The following is a 13,347-nucleotide window of genomic DNA, read 5'->3' on the forward strand; positions in this document are numbered from 1 at the left end:
CCGCCTTTCAGTGCGCGCCTCAGTGGGTCAGTGGCAGGGGAAGGAGTGTCAGCTACTGAACATTATCTGTTGCCCGAGGACTCGGAGCTAGTGCCCATTCGGTCCGGAGTGGCTGCCAGTGTACAAGGTTTGTGCAAGGACAAGCAGGAAGAGGGGTCCGGTGTCACCGCATCGCAGGCTGAGAGGGTACGCCTCGCCGAGAACAATGTGGCGCTTCTGTGTCAGTCCTCAACACTCACAGCAGTGCCGACACCCCTCGCCCTCAAGCCCAAATGATATGCCAGTGCCAAAATGCAAAAATACATACAAGTGTACAGTTGTGTCTAGTTCTTCGCCCGATCCCTCCTTGCGCGCTTGATAGCCTTGGCCTTATTGACGGCCTTGCGCTCTCCAAAGTCGGAATCGTGCATCTCCATGCTCGCCAGTCGTCTGGCCGTCGCAACCTTGTTGAGGTTCTCCAGCACGTCGTCCTCGGGGAGTTCCCACTCGGCGAGCGTTGTGCCGATACTCTTCTCAATCGCAGGCAACAATTCAGTGTCCCGCTCCGTCACGACAGTGACGGCCACGCCGCCGCGCCCCGCACGCGCGGTACGACCGACGCGGTGCACGTAGTCGTCTGATTGGCGGGGACAGTCCCAGTTGATCACGAGCGCGACCTCGGGCACGTCCAGGCCGCGCGACCCCACGTCCGTGGTGACGAGGACGGGCACGTCGCGCGCCCTGAACCTCGCCAAGCTCAACAGACGCTCAGGCTGCGTCAGGCCCGAATGCAGCGCGACAGACCGGATGCCGAGCTCGTTCAGCATGAGATGCAGCAGATGTGCCGTCGCCGTACGTTGCGTGAAGATGATGGTCGACGGCACCTCGGGGCCTTGTTCTTCTTCCGGCGTCTCCTCGCGCACTCGCTTTCCCTTCTTGCCTTTAGGCTGGGCGACAGGCTTCGGTTTCGGCCGCGGCGCGCTCCGCAGCGCCGCATCGATCTCTGCCGGCGGGTGCAAAAGCATGTAGTACAGGTACGCGTCGCGCACCTGCGAGGGGATGAAGAGGTACTTCTGCGTGAGCTTTGCGACCGTCATCGTGTCACTGGGGACGCGGTAGACAAAGGGCACCATTTTGCCGGGGGGCGGGGGCCGCTTGGCGAGGTCCGTGATGGCATCGCTGATGGTGGCCGTGAAGAGGAGTGTCTGCCGATTCTTGGGAATGACGCTGAAGAGGTATGCGAGTTCCGGCGCGAATGTGGGGGTCAGCATCCGGTCCGCCTCGTCGAGCACCAATACCCTAGCACGCGCAAGGGGGTTGGCGCCCACGCCGTCAGAGCGGAGGAGGTCGCACAACCTCCCCGGCGTCGCGACAACGACATGGGGACGTCTCTGCAGCGCCTGCGCTTGGCTCAGCATGTCCATGCCCCCCACTACTGTGGTCGTAGTAAGGCCCAGGGGCTTGCCGACGGCCATGAACTGCTCTGCGAGCTGGTACGCCAGCTCCCTTGTCGGCGTAAGCACCACGGCGTAGATCCCAAACGGGTCGCGCGCGATCGACTCGAGAATCGGCAGAGCGAACGCCAGCGTCTTGCCTGATCCCGTCTTCGCGCCGCCGATACAGTCCCGGCCGGCCAGGATGGGAGGCACACACGCGACTTGGATCTCGGTCGGTTTCTTGATGTTCAACTGAGCCAGGGCGGTTATGGCTGGCTGCGAGAGGCCGAGCGAGGCAAAGGACGCGGATGTGTCCACGCGAGGCACGTCAAACATGTCCCTCGGGGCCGGTTGCGTGGAGGTCGAGGAGGACGCGGTGCGGGACGCCTGCACACGCGAGAGCGTCGCTGGGGCTGCTGGCTTGGAGGGGGCTTCGTCCTCGGACTCGTCGTCGTCGTCTTCGCTGTCGTCGTCGCCATCCTCCTTGCCGTTCGGTCGGTCGTCCTCGGAGCCGGAGCCGCCAGACTCGTCGTCGCTGCCGTCGTCGCTGTCGTCGCTGCCGTTGTCGTCGCCCGCCTTAGCCGCCGCCTGCGCCAGCATGGCCTTCATGACCTCGTCCTGGTCGAGCACGTCCGCGCTCTTCTTCTTGGCGACCATGGCTGTCGTTGTTGTTGTTGTTATTGTGGAGGGTGACCCCCTTTCCCAAAATCTCAGTCCCTCCCAGCCGAAATCTTCATTACGTATTCAGGCGGAGTGCGATTGCTTCTCCGCGATCATCATGGGGACGCAAGGGCAAGGCATCACGTGCCCAGTCCCACGTGGCCGCTTATAGGGACGCGCCGTTGCCCCGCTGACGTCGCTTGTTTCTGACGAGCTAGTGGTCGATGGTCTGACGACGGAAGCGCTAACCCGCGATCATGCATTTCGTTTTTAGCTGACAGCAACGCACTCGCTCTTCCCCACAGTCGCTCTTTTCATTCCCCCCTCCTCCACTTCTCTTCTTTCCGCCGCCGCCAGCACAATGGCGACAGCAACGGAACCCCCAGCGGCGCCCGGCCCCGTCCCTTCGACGGACCTCGTCGCGTCCCTTCCGTCGCCTCTGCTCCGCCTGCTCGTCATTTTCGCGCGCCCCATCTCCTTCCTGCGCTCCGCCATCGAGGTCCTTGCCTGGCAGGGCGAGCGGCGCGTCGAGAGCTACCTCGTCGTCCTCGGCTGGTGGGCCCTGTGCCTCGGCTTCGCAGACGCGTTCACTTTCCTCTTCCCCCTCCTCCTCTTCCTCCCCTTTGTTCCGCTCGAGCGGCTCCGCATCGGCCCCCGCAGGGCCGTCAAGACACCGACCCAGAAGCAGCCGGCTACCCAGGATACGCTCCTCCGAACGCTCGGAGACCTGCACAAAATCCAGGCCCTCCTGCCCCCCTCTGCCGAGGCGCCCGTGACTGCACTCTATGAGCAGTTTGCTCAACTCGGGAAGCGCCGCCTCATCCGCGGCCTAGTCGTCTCGTGGGGAGTCTGGCTAATGCTAGGCTTTGTTTTAGGCCCAAGGGCCCTCTTGGCGCTAACCGGCACAGTGCTCCTCCTGTTGCCGTCCCCCCTTTTGGCGCACACGGTCAACCTGCTCGGTAAGAGCTTCGCCGTGCGCCGTGTTTCCGCCTTTGTCTTCATCTGCGTCTTTGGCAGCGCGGAGCAGTCGACCGTCTTCCACTCGCCCATTGTCTGGATCCGCTCCAAGTGGGCCCTGTCCAAGCAGCCCCACGAGGCCATTGGCTTTGAGTCTGTCAAGACCGAAGAGGACGATGTCCACGCCCCCGCCGACCGCGCCGGCAACCCCATCTACTTCAAGTTTGAGCTGCATGAGAACCAACGATGGTGGATGGGTCTCGACTGGACGTCGGCCCTCCTGCCCCAGGAGCGCCCCAGCTGGTGCGATGGCCACTTGCTCCCTGTCTCGCCTCCCGTCGCTTTCCAGCTCCCGCCCCCGAGCTCGATCGACCTCCCCTCTCCCACTGCGAGCGACCCCAACAGCATGGTCCGCCGAACTGCCACCTGGCGCTGGCTCGACGACGACTGGTCCGTCGTCCGCAAGAGCGGCAAGGAGGAGGCCATCTCGCCTGTATCGTCTCGCCCGTCCTCCTCGATGTACCCCGGCGACGATGCTGCCAGCGTTCGCGCCCCTTCCGTCGTGGAGCAGACGCTGCAGAAGAGCCTCGGAAAGCTGAAGGGCGTTTCGATCCCGGGTGCCGGCCCGACGTCGCCCGTCAAGACCACTGGTGAGCAACGCGGACGCAAGGGCTCTGAGAGCACCGACGTGTCCGACGACGGTCACTCGTCGTCCGAGGTCACAGGCACGATTCCGCCAGTAGATGCCGAGACCGACGCCGAAGGCTGGGTCTACGGCGACAACAAGTGGGAGAACATGAAGGCGAGCGGTGGTCTCGGCAAGTTTACGCGCCGAAGACGCTGGCAGCGCCGCGCTGTCTGCACCGAGACGGTGCACCGCATCAGCGAGCCTATGGAGATACTCCTCGAGGGCGGCAGCGGCGCTGCGACCCCCGTCCCGCCCAAGCGCGAGCTCAGCACTGGTGCCGTCGCGGTCAGCACGGCGATTGCGGCCAAGGCCACGCACGTCGTTGCGCCTGCGCCCAGCACCAGCAGTTCCGACTTTGGTCGTCGGAGTGTCGACTCGACACGGCCAGTGCCGCTGACGGCGCCCAAGCCCGACGCCGGCACGCTGATCAACGACACGTCGAGCCGCGATGACCAGCTGCGGCAGCGCCTCAAGAAGGCGATGGGCAGCATGGGGGCGTAGTATGCCAGGATGCCGGATTAGTACTTGTATTTTTTCTACTTCTACCTTTGATGCATGCTTTTTGCGTATTGTTTCTACAAGTTCTACACGGGTCTACACGAGGATGGGCGAATCGATGGACGAGATGCCGATCGCGACGCCGCCCTCGTCGCTCTCACGGCCCTTGGTGCGGAGCAGCGTGCCGACCTCGGCGTTGACGGCCGCGCTGTCGTCCCCGCCAAAGAGCGCGACGCCATACACGCCCAGCTCGGAGACAATGTCGGCGTAGCGGGCTATTCCCTCTCCTCCGCGGACGAGCCAGTTGTGCACGCCCTGCGGCGGCTCGATGAGCTCCATGAGGATGTATCCGTTCTTCTCCCCGGGGCCGAGCTTGGCGAGATGTCCGGGGATGTCCTTGCGGTAGATGTTGTTGCCTCCGCCCTCGCGCTGCGGCTTGAGGACGAAGCGTTCCGGCTCTTCCTGCGCGAGGCGCGCGGCCTCCTTGCCGAGCTCCGAGTCGTCCATGGGCCAAAGTCCCGTCCACGTGTCGCGGAGCGCATCGACGTCCTGCTGTGTCAGGGGCTGCTGGAGGCCTACGGCCGGCCGATTCTTGCCAAGCAAGAAGTCCTCGAGCACGCCCGGCTGCGCGAGTTCCTGCTGCACCTTCTTTGCGCCTGCCAGCTGGAGCGCCATGGAGGGACACTTGATGGCCGTGCTCTTCTCGAGGAGCACGCGCGTGTCCCAGTCCTTGGCGCTCTTGTAGTCGTCCGGCGTGTATGCGGCGCGGTAGTAGACGACGGCGATCTCGAACTGCTTGCCCTGCGCGCCCTGCACGCCCTGCGCGCCCTCGAGGTCGCGCACGAACAGCCGGCCTTCGGGGCCCACTCGGGCGTTGGCGCCCAGTTCCGCAAACGTCATCCGGATCACGCGCACACCCTTCGAGGACAGGATGTACTCGAGCCCGCGCTGGTCGAAGACGTTCCGCTCCCCGGGCTGCACGACGAAGAGCACCGCCGCCTTGTCCCGCCCATATGCCGCCCAGCCGCCCAGGAGGCCGCCGGCCAGACCCTCCGCACTCCGGTTGAGAGGGTAGGCCGACTTGTCCTCGAGAAGGGAGCGGGGGGGCTGGAAGAAGCCCTCGGTCTTCTGCGCAAGGAACCTGGAGTCAGCTTGACCGGGGACTTGCAGCGTTTCCGTTGTGGGCTCGGCACAGCCACGCCGCACAGCCACGCCGGCACGCCGGCGCTCACCGGTGCATCTCCCCTGCCTTCTGGGACAGAGCGCCAAAGCTCGCCGCGATGGTGTTGAACTCGACCTGCTTGATCTCAGCCCTGTCGCCCTCCGTGTGTAGCAGGTAGTCGCTCCGGAACAGGCCGAGCTGGAGGGGCTGCGCGAGGTCGTCGCGGATCTCCTTCCAGCGGCTCCAAAGCTCGGCCTGGAACGCGTCCACGGGCGCGACGTCCTGCATGACCTTGTCGAGGAAGGCGGTGTCGAGCGCGACACGCGCATACAGCGCATTGTACGCCGTCTGGATACGGCGTGCCTTCTCATACTCGGCCCTCGGGAAGGGGGAGGGCAGCAGCGAGAGCGGCGCCGCGATCGTCGATGTTGGCGGATCGGAAGGTGAGGGCGGGAGCAGCGTGAAGCCGTGCGCGAGCGCCCACACCGAGGACTCGCGGAGGAGCGTCTCGCGCTGCACGTCGCTGAGCTCGGGGGGCCAGGTGGGGAGCGCTGGCATGGTCGTTTGAGCACTGGTATGGGTGGAAGGGTGGATTGATAAGCTAGCTGCCTCTGTCGGACTTGGCCTCTCGGCCTGCCGGACTTCTCCAAGGCGTCATTCTGCGTCATGTACCGCGCCGCGTCACGTGATGTTGGGAGTGGGGGCCCGCGATCTTCATGACTTTCCACAACGGAGAACCTCTATTATACATGAGTCGTGAAGAGATCTGGACAGGGGCGAGAAGGTGGGGCGACATCGCGCTGCAGTTCGACTGCAAGATCAGGTGGGAAGCTGCCCATCAGGCGGCTTGGAAGTCAAGCTCGCAGACAGGTCGGTTTCAGCTCGGGAGCTTCAGACTCCATATCCACTCAGGAGATCAAGAAAAGGACCTAGACCTCAGCGAATCCGAGGGTCTTCCGTTTATGCATGAAGGTCATGTCCTTCACAGAGTTTCAGCCAGTCGTGGGTGACGGGAAGATGTGCATGTCGACAGCAAAGGGAACATATGGATGCCACGGACGACGACAGACAGTCACAGGCACGAGGCACGGCACGCGAGTGCTGATCGGCGATCAAGTCGAGAGAAAGCGTGTGCGTGTGCTAGGACTTCTCGGTCTCGAACAACGTCGCCAGGACAGCTCTGTCAGCTCTGTCAGCTCTGTCAGTTCTGTCAGCAGCTGGAACGAACGACGAGGGCCGCGGCGCCGCCGTAGAAGCATGAGAGCCAAGTTGTAACTTGCGAATAGAAAAGTTGCTTACCCATTTGTAATGGACCGATGTCGCCATTTGAATGCAGGCTAACGTACTGGTTTCGGACTCGGCCGAGTCGGGTAAGGAGTGGAGGGCGGTGGAGGCGGGTGGAGGGACTATGCGGTGCCTAGCGACCAGGAGCGGCTGTGGTGGGCGGAAAAGTGCCTTTATCCGAGTCAGTCCAACCACAGCGACCGGCTTCGATCAGTCAAGACTTGCCCGCGACAACTTCTTCCTTTCCTTCCTCCACTACCCCAAGTGTTCATGCTTACTCGTCTGGCCCGCCCCGCTAGACTTCTCCTCCGCACTCAGACTCGTCTTCTCCACGCAACCCCCATCATGGCGACCTCCAGCACCGCCGCCGTCAAGCCGGCCGACCGCATGAAGGAGGGCGGTACCCAGAAGCTCGACGTCTGGTCCATCTTCACGTGAGTTACGCAGCCAGGCGGTATGAACTAACAACAGTCCTGCTAATGTCCCTCCTGACTGCATCAACCTCGGCCAGGGCTTCATGAACTGGGCTCCCCCCAAGTGGATCCGTGACGCTACCTCCCAGGCCATGGACGAGGACATCATGGTCAACCACTACGCTCACCCTCGTGGTCGTCCCCGTCTCGTCAAGGCTATCTCTGAGCACTACTCTCCCTCGTTCGAGAACCTCGCCAAGGAGGGCCGCAAGCTCAAGCCTGAGGAGATCATCGTCACCGCCGGTGCCAACGGAGGTGAGTGGGTCGAGTGTTTGGTCAGCAGCAAGCTGTGCTGGAAATTTCGAAGCGCCCCAGCGTGCCCGATCCGCAAGCTTGGGATCGGAGGATGACCAACGAGCAAGCCACGGAATGCGGATCAGCGACGTGGGCTGCGCCCCAACGTCCAGGCTGTGACCAGTGCTGACAACACAGGAACCTACGCTGCCCTCGCCGCGCACCTCAACCCCGGAGACGAGGTCATCTGCATCGAGCCCTTCTTCGACCAGTACTTCGCCACCATTGTCTTCAACGGAGCCAAGCCCGTCTTCGTCCCCCTCCACCCTCCTGAGGGCGGTGAGGGCAACCACACCGGCAACGAGTGGACTCTGGACATGAAGGAGTACGAGGCTGCGTTCACGGACAAGACCAAGGCTATCATCATCAACACCCCCCACAACCCTGTCGGCAAGGTCTTCACGCGCGAGGAGCTCCAGAAGATTGCTGATGTTGCGATCAAGCACAACGTTCTCGTCATTGCCGACGAGGTCTACGACTGCATGGTCTACGACGACACCAAGCACTTCCGCATCGCCTCCCTCCCCGGCATGTGGGAGCGCACCCTCACCGTCTGTTCTGGTGGCAAGTCGTTCGCCGCTACTGGATGGCGTGTCGGATGGCTCATCGGTGACCAGAAGCTGATCGGCGCCACCCTCGCTGCTCACTCGCGTCTTGTGTTCTGCACGAACGGCCCGATGCAGGAGGCCATGGCCATCGGTCTCGAGGGTGCCGAGGAGCATAAGTTCTTCGAGGAGCAGACCAAGGAGTACCAGGAGCGTCGCGACATTCTCCTCTCCTACTTCGACCAGCTCGGCCTTCCCTACACCAAGCCTGACGGATCGTACTTCGTCCTCGTCGACATGTCCAAGATCAAGGTCCCGGAGGACTTCCCCATCCCTGACACCTGCAAGGGCCGCGGCAAGGACTTCCAGGTCTGTTGGTGGATGGCCCAGGAGATTGGTGTCGTCGCCATCCCTCCCTCTGAGTGAGTTTACAAGCTATGCTGACTTCGCATTCTTAGCTGACATCACCAGGTTCTACTGTGAGGAGCACACCCAGATCGGTGAGAAGTTCGCTCGCTTCGCGTTCTGCAAGAACCCTGAGCTCCTGCACGCCGCCGGCAAGCGTCTCCTCAAGCTCAAGGACTACATGTAAAAGCACGCTCTGCGAGCACCTCACCCTCTACACCCATCCCATCTTAGACAACGAGGAACAGTCGGGGGAAGTAGCCCCGGAACTGGGCGCGGACCTTGCATCTTGTCAAAAGTAATTAAGTTCTATTGTGGTATCTCATGCATTTGGATCTAGACATACGCGTGGCTCGTGTTTGGATGTGAACTGCAGAAGGAGCGCTGATCAGTCGCGGGAGCAGGCGCAGGGGCGCAACAGCGACGTGGTCCAGTCAGCAGCAACATGAGGGCCTTCCTTCTCGACCTTCTACTCCTTTCAACGTCTCCACATCATGATGTCGTTGCCGGAGACAGCTTCCCTCCCACTGGAGACCTCCCCTCAAGACGTGGAGATGAGAGATGACGCCTCCGAGGTCGGGGATTCGCTACCGGTTCCTTCAGAGGATGTCGAGATGAGTACAGAAGTGTGAGAGCTGACCGCCCACGAAAGTGATGAGCTGACAACAGTCCCTCAATTCCTTCGAGGCGGTGAGTTGTTCATAGCTGAACATCCTAACAACCGCCAGCGATCAAGCTCTCGCCTTCCTCGAATCGTACCCGCGCGAGTTCCTGAAGCAGCTCTCCGAGTCACTGAAGGAGGTCGCCGAGGCGCCACCCGGCAGGCGGCGCAAAGGCCGTCCGGTGCCGGGCATCGAGTTGACCCTGCTGAGCCGCAAGACTGGGTAAGCTTATCATGGTTCTTCGTCCGCAGCTGACACCAGTAACGAGAAAACGGTCCGCTTCCCCGATGACCCGAAGACGGAGAACGCTGGTCCTCCAGCTCTCGAGGCTATGGGTCAGCTGCGAAAATATGGTTGTTCCAGCTGACAGACAGCACGCATCATGCACGTTGCGCAGGTGCTGTACCAGGCCATCCTGACGAATGGGACGGTCACGATGCGGTGAGCTCGACGCTTGGCAGGAGCTGACAGGCAGAGAAATCTACTACCGCAACACGGAGCTGTTCCGGAACCAGGCGCAGGTCGATGCTGTGAGCTAGGGATTCGAGTAAGAGCTGACTCAAGCTCGTCGACGATCTCGTTGCGACTGCGGGGCTGAAGAGGCAGGACTTTCATGTCGTGAGCTTTGGCTGCGAACGTGCAGAAGCTCACAGCAGTGCGCATCGTCGAAGGGTCTCGCTGTGTCAAACACGCTGGTTCTTGAGCTCGTGAACGGTGAGGAGTTGGTCTTGTCGGACACTACTGTGAGCTGATCCGACACGTCATCTGGTAGCTAATAGCAGCCAACACTCATCCCTCCCGCGGAGCGTATCGCCTCCGTCACCGCCCGAGCCGGGCTCGAGCGCGTCCTCGTGGTCGAGAAGGACGCGATTCTCGGCACACTCTGCGGCGATGCCTTGCTCTCACACCCACAGATGAGAAGCACTCTCTTGCTTACGGTAGCTTCAACTCACGTTACGGAGCTGACAGCAGGGCAAAGGCTACCCCGACCTCGCAACGCTGCAGCTCCTGCGACTGGTGGCGGACCGGTGGCCCACTGCGCGCATCTTTGTACTCGTCGACGGGGACCCACACGGACTCAGTATCCTCAACGTGTACAAGTACGGTTCGAAGAACAACCGGCACAACGCGGACTATGCTGGTCTCGCGCTCGGCGATCGGGCGGAGTGGCTGGGTGTCAAGCCCAGCGAGCTTCTCGGGTATGCTCGCAGCAGATTTCTGGAGCTGACCCCAGGTCTAACTCGTTGATTCCTTTGACGGACAACGATACACAGAGGGTGAGCTGTGTTTACCTTGCATAGCTGACACGCAGGCCATCGCAATGAGCCGCTCACCCAATCTCGATCCGGAGTGGAGGCGCGAGCTCTCACATATGCTGATGTACAATCGCAAGGCCGAGATCGAGGCACTGTGCGATGCGCCGACCAGCGACCTGAGCCAGATCCTCGAGGGCGGCTCCCATGCTTCCGGCCCAAGGCTCGTCGAGTACATCCTCGAACGCATGTAGCGGACATGCAATCTGTGCCACACATCAGACAGTCGGCAGGCGGAGGCAAGGTTGCCGACCCCAGGGACCCAGGTCGGGGAACACCGAGCGGGCCTCCACATGCCGATAGTTGCCGGGCCGACATGACTCGATATTGGAACACCCGGACGCGAGTGGGTGGGAAGTCGCTGAGTCGCTGGGCGGCTGGGCCGCTGGCGGAGTGCGCGGACGCGGGGCCCGTTGCATTGCGAGTCATCGCGCACGACTTGAGCACGTTGTTTGTGCCCACTCGAGTCTATACACTCTACACACCACTCAAACTTACCCAAAAGCAGACCACGTCCTCTGCCCGTCGCTCACCACTCAGCGTCAAGTACAGAAAGAAGAACCAAAACATCATGTCGCAGAAGCAGCAGAAGCGCATGCCCTATGTCCGTCTCGGCAACACGGGTCTCAAGGTTTCCAAGATCATCCTGTGAGCTGAAGGGCTGAGTGGGGCTTAGCTGACGTACAGCGGATGCATGAGTGCGTCGTGCCCAGCTTCCTTTGTTCGATATGCCAGCTAATGCCCAGCCTACGGCGACCCGGACTACCAGCCCTGGATGCTCGATGAGCCCACCTCGATCGACCACATCAAGTACGCCTACTCGCGCGGCATCAACACCTTCGACACTGCCAACGTGTAAGCTGAGTTTGTGCCTTTGAAAGCTGACAGAGCAGGTACTCGAACGGCGAGAGCGAGCGCATCCTCGGCAAGGCGCTCAAGGAGCTCAACGTGCCACGCGAGGCTTACGTCGTACTCACGAAGGTATGTCTCTGCCCAGCAGCTCACAACCACCCCTATGTTGAGCTGACACCAGGTCTTCTTCCCTGTGCTCGGCAAGGGTGAGGGCGGCACTGTCGGCGCCGGCGACCTCAACTCGATCGAGCTCGTGAACGCGCACGGCCTGAGCAGGAAGCACATCTTCGACTCGATCAAGGCGTCCCTCGAGAGGCTGCAGCTCGACTACGTCGATGTCCTGCAGTGCCACCGGTGAGTCGCCCTTCCTCGATGGGTCGCGTGCAGCTGTAAGATTATGTGAACACAAGCTGACCATCAGATTCGACTACGACACGCCGATCGAGGAGACGATGCACGCGCTCCACGACGTCGTCAAGGCGGGCTACTGCCGATACATCGGCATGAGCTCCTGCCACGCCTACCAGTTCCACCAGATGCAGAGTGAGTCTCTTCAGCGTTTGTCTCCTCATCCTCTTTCACATCTTCGCCTTGCAACAGAAGCTAGCATTACTCAGAGCTAAGCTGACACGCAGACTACGCCAAGACGCACAACCTGACGCCCTTCATCAGCATGCAAAACTTCCACAACGCCGCCTACCGCGAGGAAGAGCGCGAGATGGTCCCCACCCTGCGCATCTTCGGCACGGGCATGATCCCCTGGTCTCCCCTCTGCCGTGGCTATCTGACCAGGCCGTGGAAGCAGGCCGAGGACACGGCGCGCGGCAAGACGGACGTCAACTACCGCGCGCGCAACCTGCACAAGCCGGACGAGAGCCGGCAGAAGATCAACGAGCGCATCGAGGAGGTCGCCAAGAAGAAGGGCATCTCCATGGCGCAGTGCGCGCTCGCTTGGAGTCTCGCGAATGACTTTGTCACGGCGCCCATTGTGGGAAGCACAAGGAAGGAGAGCCTCGATGAGCTTATTGGTGAGCTTCGTGCCGTGAGGTAGTTAGCTGACGATAGACGGAGTTCATGTCAAACTCACTGAGGAGGAGAAGAAGTACATTGACGAGCCGTACACGCCTCGTGCTATCGTGAGTTTCGAGAACTGCCTGGATAGCTGACATGCAGGTCGGCCACACCTAAATACAGCAGAGCTTTCGCAGGCTCCAATGTAAGCTTACCGCGTCAAGGAGCGAGCTGACAGGCAGGAAGTGGCTCCGTGGGTGGTCGCATGTACGGTCACAACTGGGCAAGCGCGCCTCTGCGTGAGTGAGCAGAAATCGGTGATCCAATTGACATGCAGACTAATCAATCTCAAAGCGACCCAGGCCCATAATAATAGTAACAACCTTGTCATATCTTGGTCTATGAAGATAACTAGTCCTACACCGCATTCTGTGCCCGTCGTACAGCCAGGCTCCGCTGCACACCCCAGTCCTTCTCAAACAGCTTGCCCACTTCCTCGAGGCTGAGGCCCGAGGTCTCGGGATAGATGCGGTACAGAATCACCCACCCGAGCGCACACACGCCCGCGCTGACCGCAAACGTGATCGTGCCCCCGAACCGGTCCAGGACTGGGAGGAAGGACGCCGACACGAGCAGATTCGCGATCCAGTTCGTCATCGTGCAGATTGAACTGCCCAGAGCTCTGATCTGCACGTCGCTGAACAGCTCGGACTGCTGCCATGGGATGTTGCCCAGGCCGCTGGCGTAGGCTGCCACGAAGCCGAGCATGGAGGCGAGCACTAGCCAGGTGTGCGTGCGGTCCGAAGGTTGGGGGTCATTCAGGTGCAGGACTGGAGTCAGTTGCACGCAACAGAACTCTCAACTCACATTTGAAGTTGTACGCCACGAGGAGCAGGAAGAGCGTCATGATCGGCAGCGTCAGAAGCATTGTCCGTCTTCGACCCAGTGGGTCCACGATCTGATGTCAGCTTCAAGACCGCCGCTCCGCAGCTGACGGGGCTTACCTTCAGAGAGACGACGGTGAAGATGAAGTTGACGGCGGCGATTAGCAGTCCAGTAGCCGTCCCGTTGCTCATGCCGAGGGCGTCAAAGATCGTGGCGGAGAAGTACATGAGTGTGTTGAAGCCG

General features: G+C 61.4%; 5 protein-coding genes across 5 annotated transcripts; 3 read left to right on the plus strand and 2 right to left on the minus strand.

Annotated features, from left to right (window-relative positions):
* Positions 1 to 323: 323 nt before the first annotated feature.
* On the minus strand, positions 324 to 2,072 carry A1Q1_06554 (ATP-dependent RNA helicase; the record flags this gene model as incomplete). Its single annotated transcript, XM_014321668.1, has 1 exon — positions 324 to 2,072. One exon carries the CDS (start codon positions 2,070 to 2,072, stop codon positions 324 to 326), a length of 1,749 nt encoding a protein of 582 aa, XP_014177143.1.
* Positions 2,073 to 2,436: 364 nt separating this feature from the next.
* On the plus strand, positions 2,437 to 4,221 carry A1Q1_06555 (uncharacterized protein; the record flags this gene model as incomplete). Its single annotated transcript, XM_014321669.1, has 1 exon — positions 2,437 to 4,221. The coding sequence occupies one exon, from the start codon at positions 2,437 to 2,439 to the stop codon at positions 4,219 to 4,221; it is 1,785 nt and encodes a 594-aa protein (XP_014177144.1).
* A 93-nt stretch (positions 4,222 to 4,314) lies between these two features.
* A1Q1_06556 (glutathione synthase) lies at positions 4,315 to 5,938 on the minus strand (the record flags this gene model as incomplete). The annotated part of the gene is made up of 2 exons (XM_014321670.1): positions 4,315 to 5,359; positions 5,451 to 5,938. 2 exons carry the CDS (start codon positions 5,936 to 5,938, stop codon positions 4,315 to 4,317), a joined length of 1,533 nt encoding a protein of 510 aa, XP_014177145.1.
* A 1,071-nt stretch (positions 5,939 to 7,009) lies between these two features.
* A1Q1_06557 (aminotransferase) lies at positions 7,010 to 8,568 on the plus strand (the record flags this gene model as incomplete). Its single annotated transcript, XM_014321671.1, has 4 exons — positions 7,010 to 7,086; positions 7,136 to 7,392; positions 7,570 to 8,398; positions 8,448 to 8,568. The coding sequence occupies 4 exons, from the start codon at positions 7,010 to 7,012 to the stop codon at positions 8,566 to 8,568; spliced, it is 1,284 nt and encodes a 427-aa protein (XP_014177146.1).
* Positions 8,569 to 8,875: 307 nt separating this feature from the next.
* On the plus strand, positions 8,876 to 13,002 carry A1Q1_06558 (uncharacterized protein; the record flags this gene model as incomplete). Its single annotated transcript, XM_014321672.1, has 15 exons — positions 8,876 to 8,999; positions 9,051 to 9,265; positions 9,312 to 9,378; positions 9,441 to 9,484; positions 9,559 to 9,573; positions 9,823 to 10,320; positions 10,370 to 11,004; positions 11,250 to 11,337; positions 11,390 to 11,562; positions 11,630 to 11,751; positions 11,844 to 12,236; positions 12,280 to 12,344; positions 12,466 to 12,518; positions 12,666 to 12,867; positions 12,925 to 13,002. The coding sequence occupies 15 exons, from the start codon at positions 8,876 to 8,878 to the stop codon at positions 13,000 to 13,002; spliced, it is 2,772 nt and encodes a 923-aa protein (XP_014177147.1).
* Positions 13,003 to 13,347: the final 345 nt, after the last annotated feature.

This window comes from Trichosporon asahii (assembly GCF_000293215.1).
Source record: "Trichosporon asahii var. asahii CBS 2479 unplaced genomic scaffold scaffold00075, whole genome shotgun sequence".
Classification (NCBI taxonomy): Eukaryota; Fungi; Basidiomycota; class Tremellomycetes; order Trichosporonales; family Trichosporonaceae; genus Trichosporon; species Trichosporon asahii.